This window comes from Narcine bancroftii, chromosome 4 (assembly GCF_036971445.1).
Source record: "Narcine bancroftii isolate sNarBan1 chromosome 4, sNarBan1.hap1, whole genome shotgun sequence".
In the NCBI taxonomy this organism is placed as follows: domain Eukaryota; kingdom Metazoa; phylum Chordata; class Chondrichthyes; order Torpediniformes; family Narcinidae; genus Narcine; species Narcine bancroftii.
Genome location: NC_091472.1, coordinates 255,768,994 through 255,783,483, shown reverse-complemented (window position 1 = coordinate 255,783,483; position 14,490 = coordinate 255,768,994). Strand labels below are relative to the sequence as shown.

Sequence of the window (14,490 nt, the reverse complement as noted above, 5' to 3'; positions counted from 1 at the left end):
GGTGCAGAAGTTAATCAGAATTGATTTTTGGCAGCAGGACTGCTGGCTGGATTATAATTTCTGAAGAGAAAAAATATGCAGGGAGGTATCCATTTATCCAATTATAAGCCTTTCACAGCAGGTATAAGAGGGGAGTTTCTTGAACATAAATCTTAATTAGAAAGGGCAATTTGGAAAAGCATCTAATTATTTTTAATGACATACTTCGACTAAGAAGCATTACAGCTATTAATTCACAGTATTCCAGGTCTCTGTTGAAGTCAATACCTAGAGTGCTGGGGTTCAATTTCTGGACAGTGGCTATAGAACGATGGGATCACATGACTGACTTTTGGTAACCTTAGATCAGAAATGCAGGAACAGTGAGCATTGAAGTCAGTACACAATTAAACCATCACACTCATCTATCATGTTGTTATGAACAGCCATGATCTCGCTGGATGTTGGAACAGGTCTCAAGGAACTAGATAGTCCACTAATTCTAAGTGTGGTGATGAATCATGGTCAGCTGTTGCCCTCAGAGCAGATCAGGCCACGAAGCAAAAGAAGATATAATTGAAATTTGTAAAGTGTTTCTTCACTTCAAGAAGGGCCAACACACTTTATTAACCTGCAAATTGGAGGAGCAACACCTTATATTAAATCTCAGTGGGCATCAATTTCCAGACAGCATCAATATCGACCTTCAATTTCTGTTAACCCCCCCTCCCCCAGTCTTTCTCTTTCCCTCGCTCTTCTTTCTCCTTTGCTCCAGCTCCCCTCTCCCTTTCCTTCCTTCATCTACAAGAGATGGAGTCTCAAGAAAGTAACCTCTATCCTCAAGGACCCTGACTACCCAAGCCATGTCCTCTTCACACTGCTACCATCAAGAAGGAGGTACAGGAGCCTGAAGACGAGCACCCAACAGTTCAAAGACAGCTTCTTCTCCTGAGTCATCAGATTTATGAATGGACAATTAACCACAGATATTACCTCACTTTCTCTTCTTTATGCACTAATTTATTTATTGAAAAATTTAATTTATAGTAATATTTGCACCTGTGATGCTGCCACAAACAACACATTTTGTGACATGTTCGTGACAATACTGATTCTAAATTCTTCAGATTTCAGATTTATTGTCAGAGTACATACATGATATCACATGCACACCACGTTCTGAGTGAAGTTCTCCTCCTTAATCCATGTTTTCTCACTTAGCCTCAGTGGAAAAAGCTTCATTTACTAACGGAGGTACTCTTCTTATCTCTCTGCCCTCTCCCCCTCACTTCTCAGCTTCTTTCTCTCCCCCCTCTATCCCCCTACTACCTTGTTGTTACCTACTTTCCCGTGTTGAGAGCAGTGTCAGTGGCCGCTGATGACGAATCCGGTGCAATGCGCAGGAGTGGTAGTGTGCATGCGTGGGTCAGAACAGGGGCTGCGTGCACTGTGATGGAGTGCGGATGCAGGAGGAGGAGACTGAGAGCACTGAGATCACCCATGTGGCGAAGAGCCAATGAAATGTCAGGGTGTTTGGCTGGGTGGTGTATTGAAGAGGAGGTTGTGGAGGCTGAGAAAAATAAAGAGGGTTGACTCCATTACTGAAGAACGAGTGAATGAATTCTTTTGATTGTGTGTATTCCAGGTACATTAATATTGCCACAATCTCTTATCTGTTAGTTTGTGCTCCTCCCCCTTCCCCTCCTCCCCCCACCATTTAATTCAGGTGTCTGTTTTTCCACATTCCTGACATGGAGGGTTTTAGGTCCGAAACATTCATTGCTTTTTATTTCTTATGGATGCTGTGTGACCTGCTGAGTTTCTCCAGCACGTTTGTGGTTTGCACCAGGTCTGAGAGAACATTTTCCCTCATGAGGCAATTTATAACCAGGGGCATTGTTTCAGAATAAGGGTCACACATTTAAGTCATAGAACCATAGAACACCATAGATAAGGAGAGAGAATCTATTCTCTTCAGGGAGAATCTAGAACCACTGTTTAATAATAAGGGGATGTCAATTTAAGAAAGAATTCTGTCAGAAAGAGATAAGTCTTTTTAATTCTCTTCCTTAAGAGCAATGGAAGCAAACTCTTTAAGGCAAAACAAAATAGGTAATGGAGAAGTAAGTGGGAATAAAGAATGTCAGGCAGATAAAATGTTTAAGTGGAACGATCTGCCAGCTGAAATGGTGAATAAAGGCTTGATTTTGACATTTTAGAAAAATTTGGATAGGTACATGGATGGGAGGGTTATGGAGGGCTGTGGTCCTGGTGCAGGTCTAAGGAACTAGACAGAATAATGGTTCAGCACAGAGTAGATAGGCTGAATGACCTATTGCTGTGCTGTGGTGTTCTATGGTCTTATGACAAGTTATAGGACTTAATGTACAGGGGAGGCTGAAAAGGAAAGGTCTTTATTCCCTGAAGCATTGGAGGCTGGGGGGGAGGTGGGATGGTGGTAGAGTTGGACGGAAATAAGCTATATGACTCCATACCTAAATGGAAATGCAGATTTGCAGTTACAATCAGGCTAGCTATGATCTTTTTTAAAAAAATGTTATTTATTGAATAATGATGCAAGTGTTAAAACATACAATGAATGAATAAAACAAAAAAACACAAATGCATATATCTTGAAAACTAATCCCCTGCAGCCCCCCATCCACCTTCCCTAACCCACCCACTCCCTCTAATCTACCCCAAAAAAGGGAAAAAAGAAAGAGAAAAATTCATCAGTTAATTACCATGGTTTGGAGCAACACCACTTATGTGCAGGAAGGGGATTCAATAATTCAATCCTATATAATCCATACCATGATTCTCTCAATGCCCATAGATCCTATCTCCAAGAATCCTTTCCAACAGCTTGGCCACTCTCGACGAAAGGCTCACTGGTCTATAATTGGTTTCCAAGTTTTATGATAAAAAAGATAATTAACACAAAAATTATATGTTATCTTTTCCAATGGAATACAAGAACTCAACTCCATTTGCCATCTTTGGATACTCAAACCAGTCTAATTTTTTCCAAGTAATTGCCAAACATTTTCTGGCCACAGCTAATGCCAATCTCAAAAAGGCAATTTGAAATCTAGATTGAAATGGGAGAAAGATTTAGGTATACTTATTTCTCAGGATGATTGGATGAATTTATGTAAGGATAGTATGACTAAAATTGTAAATGTAAACTATCGATTGGTTCATTACAATTTTATTCATCAATTATATTTAACTCCAGAAAAATAATTTTATTTCTTCGGATTTATGCTTTAGGTGCCACAAGGATGTAGGTTTTTTTAAACATTCTATTTGATTATGTGAGACAGTGAAACCATTTTGGAATAAACAAGGAATTTCTAGAAGTTGTTTTGAAAGTGAAATTTCTATTAGATCCTGTGGTATTTTTGTTAATTAATTTAATTAAAATTAAATAGACCAGTCGTGATCTTATTAGACTCCAGAGAAGATTTCAGAGACCAAGTGACCAATTACTACTTGCACTTCACATGTTCATCAGACATCAAATGCTGGGTGATAAAGAACAGGGTGGGAAGTCAGTCAAGTAACTCTCCCTGCATTGCTGAGGTCTGCATATTGTTCAACTCTAGGGGTGAAAGGTTTCTCTCTGTCATTTACTAGATTTCTATATCGATTGAGGATGGGCCATTGAACTCCACCCATGGGGAAGGGTTGAGTCCATTTCATTAATTTCATCTGGCAAAACTGGAAGTGTTAAACCCAAGTGAAAAGAGAAGTTGCCATCACAAGGTTTGGATTAAGAAGGAGTGAAGCCATCTGCAGTGAATGGCCCTGCGCCTGCCATGAGTCTGCTCATTAGCTGACTGAGAAGGGGAACTCCAGATAGACTACATGTGATTTTTCTTTTGAATTTGAGATCAGGAATATCTAGAACTGAGGGTGTGGTGTGTTGGCAGGTGAAGGGGAAAAAGAGGGCAAAAATCACTGAAAGAATGATAGGTGAAGGAACCATGGTTGACAAGAGAGGTGGAAAATCTAGTCAGGTGGAAGAAGGCTGCATACATGAGGTTTAGGCAGCAAGGATCAGATAGGTCTCTTGAGGAATATCAGGTAGTAAGAAAGGAGATTAGGAGTGGGATGAGAATAGCAAGAAGGGGTCATGAGAAGGCCTAAGGAAAACCCCAAGGCATTCTTCACTTTTTTAAAGAACAGATGACAGGAGTGAAGGTAGGTTTGATGAGAGAAAAAGGTGGGATGATGTCCCTGGGGGCTGTGGAAGTGGGTGAGGTCCTCAATGAATACTTCTCTTCAGTATTCACTAAGGAGAGAGGCCTTGACAACAGTGAGGATAATATTGGTGGTTAAATGTTATAGAGCATGTTGATATTAAGAGAAATAATGTGTTGGAGCAGTTAAAATGCATTAGGACAGGTAAGTTCCCAGGGCCTGATGGAATATCCCCCAGGCTGCTCCACGAGCTGAGGGAGGAAATTGCTGAGCCTCTGGTTAGGATTCATGTCCTTATTATCCACGGGAATGGTACGAGAGGATTGGAGGATGGTGAATGCTGTCCCTTGTTCAAAAAAGGTAGTTGAGAAAGTTCATGTAATTATAGACCAGTGAGCCTTTCATCTATAGTGGCCAAGTTGTTGGAAAGGATTCTTGGAGATAGGATCTATGGGCATTTAGAGAATCATGGTATGATCAGGGACAGTTAGCATGCTTTTCTGAAAGGCAGATCTCCCCTCCCAAGCCTGATGGAGTATTTTGAGGAGGTGACCATATTGATGAGGGTCGTGCAGTGGATGTGGTCTACATGGATTTTACTAAGGCATTTGACAAGGTTCCATATGGTAGGCTTATTCAGAAAGTCAGAAGGCATGGGATCCAGGGAAGTTTGGCCATGTGGATTCAGAATTGACTTTCCTGTAGAAAACAGAGGGTTGTGGTGGAGGGAGTATATTCGGATTGGAGGGCTGTGTCAAGTGGAGTCTCTCAAGGATCAGTGCTGGTACCTCTGCTTTACGTGATTTTTATTAATGACTTGAATGAAGGTATAGAAGTGTGGGTTGGGAAGTTTGCAGACGACACAAAGGTTGGTGGTGTTATGGATAGTGTAGAGGATTGTTGGGAAATTGATAGGATGCAGAACTGGGCTGAGAAGTGGCAGATGGAGTTCAATTCTGAGAAGCCATGAGGTAATGAAGCAGTGCTACAAAACTCAGGGTGGACTACACTTGAAGTACTTTGTCAAGTTCTGGTCGCCTCATTATAGGAAAGATGTAGAAGCATTGGAAAGGGTGCAGAGGCGATTTACTAGGATGCTACCTGGTTTAGAGAGGATGCGTTATGAGCAGAGATTAAGGGAGTTAGTACTTTATTCTTTGGAGAGAGAGAGAGAGGATAAGAGGTGACATGATCGGGGTATAGAAGATATTAAGAGGAATAGAGTTGACAGCCAGCACTTCCTTCCCAGGGCACCACTGCTCAATACAAGAGGGCATGGCTTTAAGGTAATGGGTGGAAAGGTCAAGGGAGATGTTAGAGGAAGGTTTTTACCCAGAGAGTGGTTGGTGCGTGGAATGCACGACCTGGGTCAGTGGTGGAGGCAAGTACATTGATGAATTTCAAGAGACTACTGGACAATCATATTGAGGAATTTAAAGTGGAGGGTGAAGAAGGAGGCAGGGTCTAAAGGTCACCACAACATTGTGGGCCGAAGGGTCTGTACTGTGCTGCACTGTTCTACATTCTATGTTCTAAGATTTGGTCTAATTTTCCTGCTAACTCTGTAGAATTGACTGACCAATTACTCTTCTTTGCAAACGAGTAAATACTTGCGTTCATTCTGCATCCATGGCTCTCCTCTACCAGAGCGGATCAGAGGAAAGTTGACATTGGTCCAAAGGAGTAAAATTCACAATAAGTACAAGATCAAGCACCATCAAGTTTGAGGACAGTTTTGTTCCCTCGGTTATCAGTCTCTGAACTCCAAAATAGTATAATTATATTGCCTTTGCTTTATACCAACAGATCTTTCTCATTATCTCTACACTTCTGTACTTTTGTGCTCTGTCTTATTTATACTGTTTGTTTTAATTTAGACATACAGCCCGGTAACAGGCCCTTCTGACCCACAAGCCCATGTTGCCCAAATACCCCAATTAATCTATGACCCTTGTGTTATGTTGTGCCTTGAAAAAGCATGGTTTTAATGCTTAAACAACTTTATTTTTCGAGCTGCTTGAACCAACAACGTACTCAACTTCTGGCATAGCCTACTTTTGTTCCCGCGCAAACAACGTGCATTGACTACTGGGAAATTATACACGCATACATGCATAATAATGCATCTTTCCCCTTTTAAAAAAAGAGGAAAAAACCACAAACAAAATATGAGGTCTACATAACAAGGGTATCTACATTCCATGCCCAGTCTCTTTCCACACAGCAGTCTTCAGTCTCTGAGGTGGTTTTTGGTTTGGTGTATGTTTCCACCGGTGTATTGCTTGCATTTGCTGCATTAATATTTGTGTCTTTCTGTGAACTTTGTTTCTTTTGTACATGTGCTGGCCCCTTTTGTGTACTGACAGGTGATGGGTCATGACCATGGTTTGGAGCGTGTGGTTGTAGATCTACACGGTTCCTTCTCAGGTGCTCCTCCCTCTGTCTGGATCTGGTAGGAATGTGGATCTATTTCCTTTTGCTCATATCCTTCCATGGACCATGTGCCAGAATTGTGATCTTGGATTCACACTTGAACTCCAGGTTTCAGAACTGGGAGGCTTTTCGCAGTCTTATCAGGATACTGTTTCTGTTTTACTTCTCCTTCCACTTTAGCCTGTTTGACCTTGTCCGCTCCTTTAGGTGTCAACAGATTTTCATGCATAGAAGGTTGGTACGTATGTGTTGACCCATCAGCATTTGGGCAGGAGAAAGGCCATTTTACAGAGAATCATTGGACTTCTGTGGATCATTAGGCTATTGTGGAAATCCTCTTGTCCATCATGCGCTTTCTTCATGAGGCTCTTCACCACCTTGACAGAACTCTCTGCTGGGCCATTAGACTTTAAGTGAAGTGGGCTTTAAGTTGTATGTCGAAACGCCAAGAATTGGTAAAGGACTTAAATTCACTGCTTGAGAATTAGGACCATTGTCTGAAACTCCATGCCTCGCAAATTCACTTTTCATGAAAGTGATAACTGCTTTGCTACATGTGTTTGCAGTGTTGCTACCTCTGGGTAATTGGAATAAATAGTCTGTTACTGCTCTGACTCTTCCCATTACAGTCAAACAAATCTACTCCAACTTTGAAGTACAGCCTGTCTGGTACAGGGGGTGGTGTAGGGTTCTGCTTGCTGCTTTGGTCTATAGGTAAGGCATATTTTGCAAGAAACTGATCTAGCTTGTCTTGGTTCATTCTTGGCCAGTACATCACCTCTCGAGCTCTACGTTTGCATTTTTCCTCACTCATATGTCCTTTGTGTGTCTTCTGGAGGATCTCCTTGTGTCGCAACACTGAGATCACTAACCTGTTCCCCTTGAGGACCTTAACTTTCACAAATGACAGTTCATCTCTGCATGCCCAGTAATCCCAAATACCCATTGAACAGTCATTCTTACCTGCTGGCCATGTTCCTTTCCTGATCTTCTATCCTAGGATACTAGAAATTAGGTGATAATCATGTCAACATAGGCCTGTATCTTGATCGCTCTTTTCTTTCTTATAAACTGCTTGAGAAAGTGCATCAGCTGCAAACATTTATTTTCCTGCCATGTGGATCATTTTCACATCGTATTTCTGTAGCCTTATCAACATGCGCTGTATTCTCGTGGGACAGTCATTCAGTGGTATGGACATAATTGAGACCAGTGGCTAATGGTCTGTCTCCACTTCAAGAGCTTGTCATTAAATGTATTGATCAAGACTTTCAGATGCATAAGTGCTGGCAAGAAGCTCTTTCTCTATCTGTGCATTGATGGCTTCAGCTCTTGTTAAAACCCTTGATGCATAGGCCACAGGTTGCCATGCGTCCTCATGTTGCTGCAGTAGTACTGTTCCAAGGCCAAGTCGGGACGCATCAGCTGAGATCCTGGTGCACATATCCGGATCATAACATTTTAGTACAGGCTCTTCTGTTAGGACATTTTTGAGTGCCTGGAAGCCCTCTTCTCGATGGTGTGACCAGATCCACTCATTTTTCTGCTTAAGGAGTGATCTAAGTGGTGCTAACACAGTCGATAGATGAGGGTTGAACTTAGCCATGCAAGTCAACATCTCCAAGAAATGTCTCATCTCTTCTTTGTCTTGGGGCTTCAAACAATTCTCAATGGCTGATGTCTTTCTTGGATCAGGCTTCACTGCCTGTTCAGATATGACATTTCCTATGAAAGTCAGTGTCTTTATGCCAAACTTACATTTCTCTTTATTTAATTTCAAATTGACATTCAGTGACATGTCAAGAAGCATGTCGATTCTTGGTAGACCCCCATGCAATGATGCTATCCATCATGGTCTCAACTCCAGGTATAGTTTCAAAGATTATGTGGATTACTTTATGGCAGGCTTCTGGTGTAAGAAACCAGAAATTTCCTTGTGGAATATTGAAAGTGCATAGTCTTGAACTTGCCTCTTTGAACTTCATCTGCCAAAACCCCATTGATGCGTCAAGGTTGCTAAACCACTTGGCACCTGCAAACTGGGACATGATTTCCTCACGTGTCGAGAATTTAAAATGCCCTCTCTTGATGGCTTTATTGAGATCTCTTGGGTCCAGACACATACGTAATACTCCATTTTTCTTTTGCATGATGACCGTGAGCTGACCCATTCTGTAGGTTCTTCAATTTTTTTCATGACTTTCACCCATTCCATGTTTGCTAGTTCTTGCTTAAGTTTGTCTCTAAGTGAAAACAGTGCTTTCCTGCATGCATGGGCAAAGGATTCACTGTCACATCTGCGTGGATCTTTTGTATAACAGGTAAACATTCGAGCCCCTCAAAAACATCTGCGTACTCTTCCATATGTGTTGTGTGCTTATCTTTAGTCTGTGAAGCCACTATGAAAACTCTTTTCACGAGGTTGAGCTCTTCACATGCACTCAGACCTAATATTGACGGTACTCTCTTTTCTACAACCAGTAACTATGACTTTAGATGCCACCCTTTGTGTTTGAAGATCACCATACAGCCTCCGTTTACCGGAATGTTCTCTCCAATGCAGCCTATCATTTTTAATTTCACTGGATAAATCTTGCTCTTTATGGTGAGGGTCTTGTGAGCCTATATGGATAACAGATTCACCTGGGCTCTAGTGTTGAGCTTAAATGGAATTACTGCCTTATTCACAGTCACTGTAACAATCCTTTCCATTTTATCAGCAGGCTGTAGTGAATCCACAAAGAATTACCCCATTTCTTGGTATCCCCTGCTTTCAGCACTTTGCAAAATGATTCTTCTTCCCACATTTATTGCAGGACTTTTCATAGGCAGGACACATCTTTGGAATATATCTACCTCTACACCTGTTGCATTTGCTGTTTGATCCTACCTCTTTTTGCTTTGCTGTAGCTTTGGGAAACTCCTTGTGCTCTGCTTCTCTTTTTTCACGGCATGCACTATTATGTCTATCCTGTGCAGCTTTTTAGCTTGTGCTCATGTGCTCTGCTGCCTTATACATAATCACAGCCTTTTTTAGTATCAAACCTTTTTCACACAACAGTCTTTCTCAAAGCCCATCATCTGAGAATCCGCAAACTATTCTGTCTCTAATGAGAACATTTTTCAAATCTTCAAATTTACAGGACCTATTCCGTGTGTGAAGCTCATACCTTGTTTCTAGTAACAGGAGAAAAACTTGAATCTCTCAAATGTGACATTTTTACTTGGAACAAAATACTTCTCAAATGTTGTCATCAGAGTGTCCAACGTGAAAGCTGTCTCATCAATTTGAAAACTGTTATAGATGTCCAAAGCATCTTCACCTATCACGTGTAGAAATAGAGATGCTTTCCTTTTTTCCATCAGTCTCTCCCACTCTACCAGCCTCTAAATAAATGTTGAATCGCTGTTTAAATTTGCCGGTAAACTGCATCAGTGCGAGAGGACTTAACTCTTCCATAATAGGATCTATTGTCTTTTCTTACTTACTCACACACTTCTGACACCATGTTATGTTTGCTCCTTGAAGAAAAACTATCTTGTGTGGTTTTAACGCTTAAACAACTTTATTTTTCAACCTGCTTAAACCAACAATGTACTCGATTTCTGTCATAGTCTACTTTTGTTCCCGTGCCAACTATGGAATCCACTATGCATACTGGGAAATGTAGTTCTTTATTATACACGCATAATAAAACATCCTGAACGTTTTGAAAGATGGGAGGAAACTGGAACACTTTACTAAACCCATATAACACAGAGAGAACATATAAATTCTTTACAGACTGCACCAGATTCGAACTTGGGTTGCTAGTGTTATGCTAACCATTGAGCTAACTGTGTCGCCATCTGACACCAGTGGGCCTGAGATGTCCACGGGTCAGCACACAAAAACAACCACACTCACTGCATCTTGGTACACGAGGCAACCTCTCTCAGTGCATCTTGGTACACGAGACAACCTCTCTCAGTGCATCTTGGTACACGAGGCAACCTCTCTCAGTGCATCTTGGTACACGAGTCAATCTTAAATTGAAAGTGATCAGGGTTCTTGCCCACTCCAAGCATGAACATTTCCCACAAGAGATGGTGTCAATTGATTGGGAGAGTTTCGGTGAGTTAATGGGCCATTTGCGATGCCAATGTGGAGAAGATGTATCATGGGAATCACACTCTTCCAAGGGTGTTTAATTTTGCTCCAGAGGTGTTTCATTTTATCCTTTGATTAAACCTCTAAGCTCTGACAAGTCAAGACAGGAGTTCAAATTGGGAAACAATCAATTCAGTGTTGGCTGTGGACCCATTTTGTAGCATTCTTGAGTTATACAGTTAGGAATTCATCACATCAAACGCATAGAATAATACAGCAGGGTATAGGCCCTTTGGCCCACAACGTTGTGCCGACCTATGTAAACCTACTCCACAAAAATCTACTGTAATCCTTCCCTACCTTACAACTATAACCCTCTATTTTTCTTATATCCATGTCCCTGAATAATAGTCTTTTGAATGCCCGTATTATTAACCAATTGTACAAGTAAAACCCGATGAAACAGCATTCTCTGGCTCTCCGTACAAAAGCATGCAAACACACAATCAAACATAACACATGTACAGACAAAGATAGACATGCAGTACATATATAAAAATAAATAAACAGGAGAGTCTCACAAGGTTTGTGTGAGCTGTTCATTCAATTGTTCACCAGTCTCACTGCCCATGGGAAGAAGCTGTATCTCAGCCTGGTGGTGCTGGCTCTGACACTCCTGTATCTCTTCCCTGATGAGAGTAGCTGAGAGATGCTGTGTGCAGGGTGGAAGGGTCCTCAATGATTTTGCGTGCCCTCCTCAGACAACAATCCTGGTGGATCTCATCGATGAGGGGGAAGGGAGACCCCAGTGATCCTCTCTGCCACTCTTATTTTTCCTGTGGACTACCATCCTCGGCAATACATTCCATGCACCCACCACTCTCTTGGTAAAAATCTTATCTCTGATGCCTCACCTAAACGTTTCTCCACTCCCCTTAAACAGATGTCTCCTAGTATTTGCTATTGTGTCCCCAGGAAAAAGGTGCTGGCTGTCCACCCTATCTATGTACACAATAATGAAATGAATGATGACATTGAAGGTTCCTGGTCTGATAGACATATTGTATTCTGCTCCAAAGAATCTGGAATCTTTCAAGGTATCAATAACAGAACTGAAAGAAGATATAATACTGGAGTGTTATGAGCCCAGAGGACTCCAAAACTCAACAGCATTAGAAATTCTCCAAGATAATGGTTACTTAAATGAAAGTTGCTTTTAATTTTCTTTAAACACGATAACAGGATCAATCTTCAGCTTATCTCTATTAATTTAACCTAACTTAACCCCCTTCTAATTCTAAGCGCACATGTATATAATGTGTATATGTTCAGGAAAGTTCTTTGTTTCAATCATTCACTTTTCACTTCTCCAAGTTTACCAGTATCAGGCAATTCACATACTGTGCACAGAATTTAACATTTATGAATCTTCACCAGGCTCTGGTGCTTAAAGTTAAATGGTTACCGCTCAGGGAGGTTCTTATTGGTTTCAGAGAGAAATTTGTTGCTCATTGGACACATACAAACAGATTTCCTCCAATCAGTCACTTCAGTGTCTTGCCAAAGAAACTTGCCCCATCATGGGTTTTCCAAATGATAACCTCTTCTTCCAGGTCACCACAGAGTTCCTGTTTCCCTTATTTCAGGCAAAACACTCCAGCCAGCCATTTCCTCTTGTAAGGACTACAAGGGGTTTGAACAGGCTGAACTCAGAACTCACAACCTGTCTTCAAAATGGGGTTTTTCAACAAGCCTGCTTGCTTGCCATTTTGCAGCCTCAACTGCTACTGTAGAACTGACCTCTCTCTCTTTCTCACTCTCTAAAGGAGAAATCACCTGTTTTTTTTCCTCTCTCTCTCTGTTTGTAAAAACCATCTGACTTCTTAAAGGGCTCCAAACCCAATCTTTGAAAGATCTTATCAGCCTCTCTGACCCTGGACTTTATTTGCCCATACACAATAGATCAGCATTCTTCATTGCTCCTGCAAAATCAACCAGAGCCTCAATGTCTAGCTTCAGCAAAGATCTTTCATTTTAAATGAGTGGTCTTTTGTGAAGTGTTACTCTGTTTGTGAAGTATAACCAAAACTAAACCCCACAATCTATCTCTTTTAAAGACATATTTTACCCATAACTAGCCCGTAACAAGAGAGAAACTGTCAGATAACTAGCCATATAGGGAATATTCACTAGTCTGGTTTCTGGGACAGTGGGATTACATTTGAGGAGATCATATTCATTGAAGTCAAACTTTGTACTTCCAAATCCTCGTGTTTAATGTTGTTCAAAAGAGCAATACTGAGGTCCTAATACTGAGCTCATAGGGAATGTCTATATTTGCAGACATCATCAAGGAAGCTACAGTTATAACTGAATGTAGCTCAGAACATAACGCAAGCTTCCTTTCCCTCCATCGACTCCATCTACATCTCCCATTGCCGAAGGAAGACAGCCAGCACACTGAAGGACCCATCACATTCTGGATATACTCGCTTGTCACTACTCCCATAGGGGAGAAGCCTTAAGAGTGTGAAAGCATGCACTAACAGCCATCAGGCTCCTGACTAAACTCCATAACACTGCTATCATGTTGCCCCTGCTTGGTACTAATTCATCCTCCTTTTCATTGCAATCATCTAATCTGTACATTGTGCTCATTGCATGGCTGTATGAATGTTAGAACCCTTCTCATGGTATTTTGTGTCAAATGTGCTTAAAATTCCATCATGTCTGCAGAAAATAGAATTAAGCCTCTTAATTTCATTTGCAAACTCGATTTGTGCTCCAAACCTTTTGTCCAAGTGAGACAAAGTAAACCACTTACCTTCACAAGCATGAGTGTTGCAGAGAGCTTCTTCTGAGTGCAACCCAATGCAGATATCCCCACTGTTGGCTGGCATCGGGTTTGTACAGGTCCGCGTCCGCTGATAGTGCCCACCACCACAAGTTGCAGAGCAGAGGGTCCAGGGTGACCAACAGGACCAAGCTCCCTTCACTGAAACCAAAATTGGGAGAAAGGATGGAGTTAGACTACAACTGAGGTATCAAACACCCGAAAGCTTGTGGTTCAGTCAACAGTACACTCATATTACAGACAGAAATCCACACCTTCGTGTCCAGCTCCAGAGATAAGTAGGTGATATTGGCAATGCAATACCAAAGGAGTGTTATAGCATCGAAGAAACATTCTCTTCAATGAGATTCTAAACATGGTCCTGTCTGTTTTCTCTCAGCAACACCCAAGACCCCATAGTAAGAAAGGAAAGTGAAGTGGCAAACTTCAACAGTTATGTGGTATGGGGTCACCAAAACCTCTGAGTGGAGTGCCCTGCAAAATGTAGTGAACACAAGCCAATACATCACAGGAAAAACTCTCCCCACTATTGAGAACATGAACAAGGAATGCTGTTGCAATCATCATGGATTCACACCACTCAGTACTTGTTCTGTTCTCGCTTCTGCCATCAGGAAAGAGGAATAATGCCACTAGATTCAGGAATAGCTGCTACCTCTCCACCATCAGACTCCTGAACCACAGACTCATTTACTTTGCTCATTATTTATCACTGAATATTTATTCTTCTCTATTTGCACAGTTTGTTTGCATTTCTTTCTTTTGTTTCTATTTCTTTTTTTTGTATACATTTCTTTTTACTTGAGGAGAGTTTATAATTAGAAATTCTGCTTGGCTCACAGGAAAAAGAATCCCAGGGACATATGTAATATGTATGCTCTCTGGCAATAAATTTGAACTTTGAACTTTTAGTTCTTCCCAGAGTCCA

The 14,490-nt window shown here is 41.3% G+C and overlaps 1 protein-coding gene across 6 annotated transcripts in view; it reads right to left on the bottom strand.

Moving 5' to 3' along the window:
• sema5ba (sema domain, seven thrombospondin repeats (type 1 and type 1-like), transmembrane domain (TM) and short cytoplasmic domain, (semaphorin) 5Ba) overlaps positions 1-14,490 on the bottom strand; it is a 395,686-nt gene that overhangs the window by 21,133 nt on the left and 360,063 nt on the right. For all 6 annotated transcript variants that reach the window (XM_069934791.1, XM_069934794.1, XM_069934796.1 and 3 more), the window contains one exon: positions 13,533-13,703. In XM_069934791.1, the coding sequence (XP_069790892.1) occupies positions 13,533-13,703 (171 nt within the window). The remainder of the gene's footprint in view (positions 1-13,532; positions 13,704-14,490) is intronic.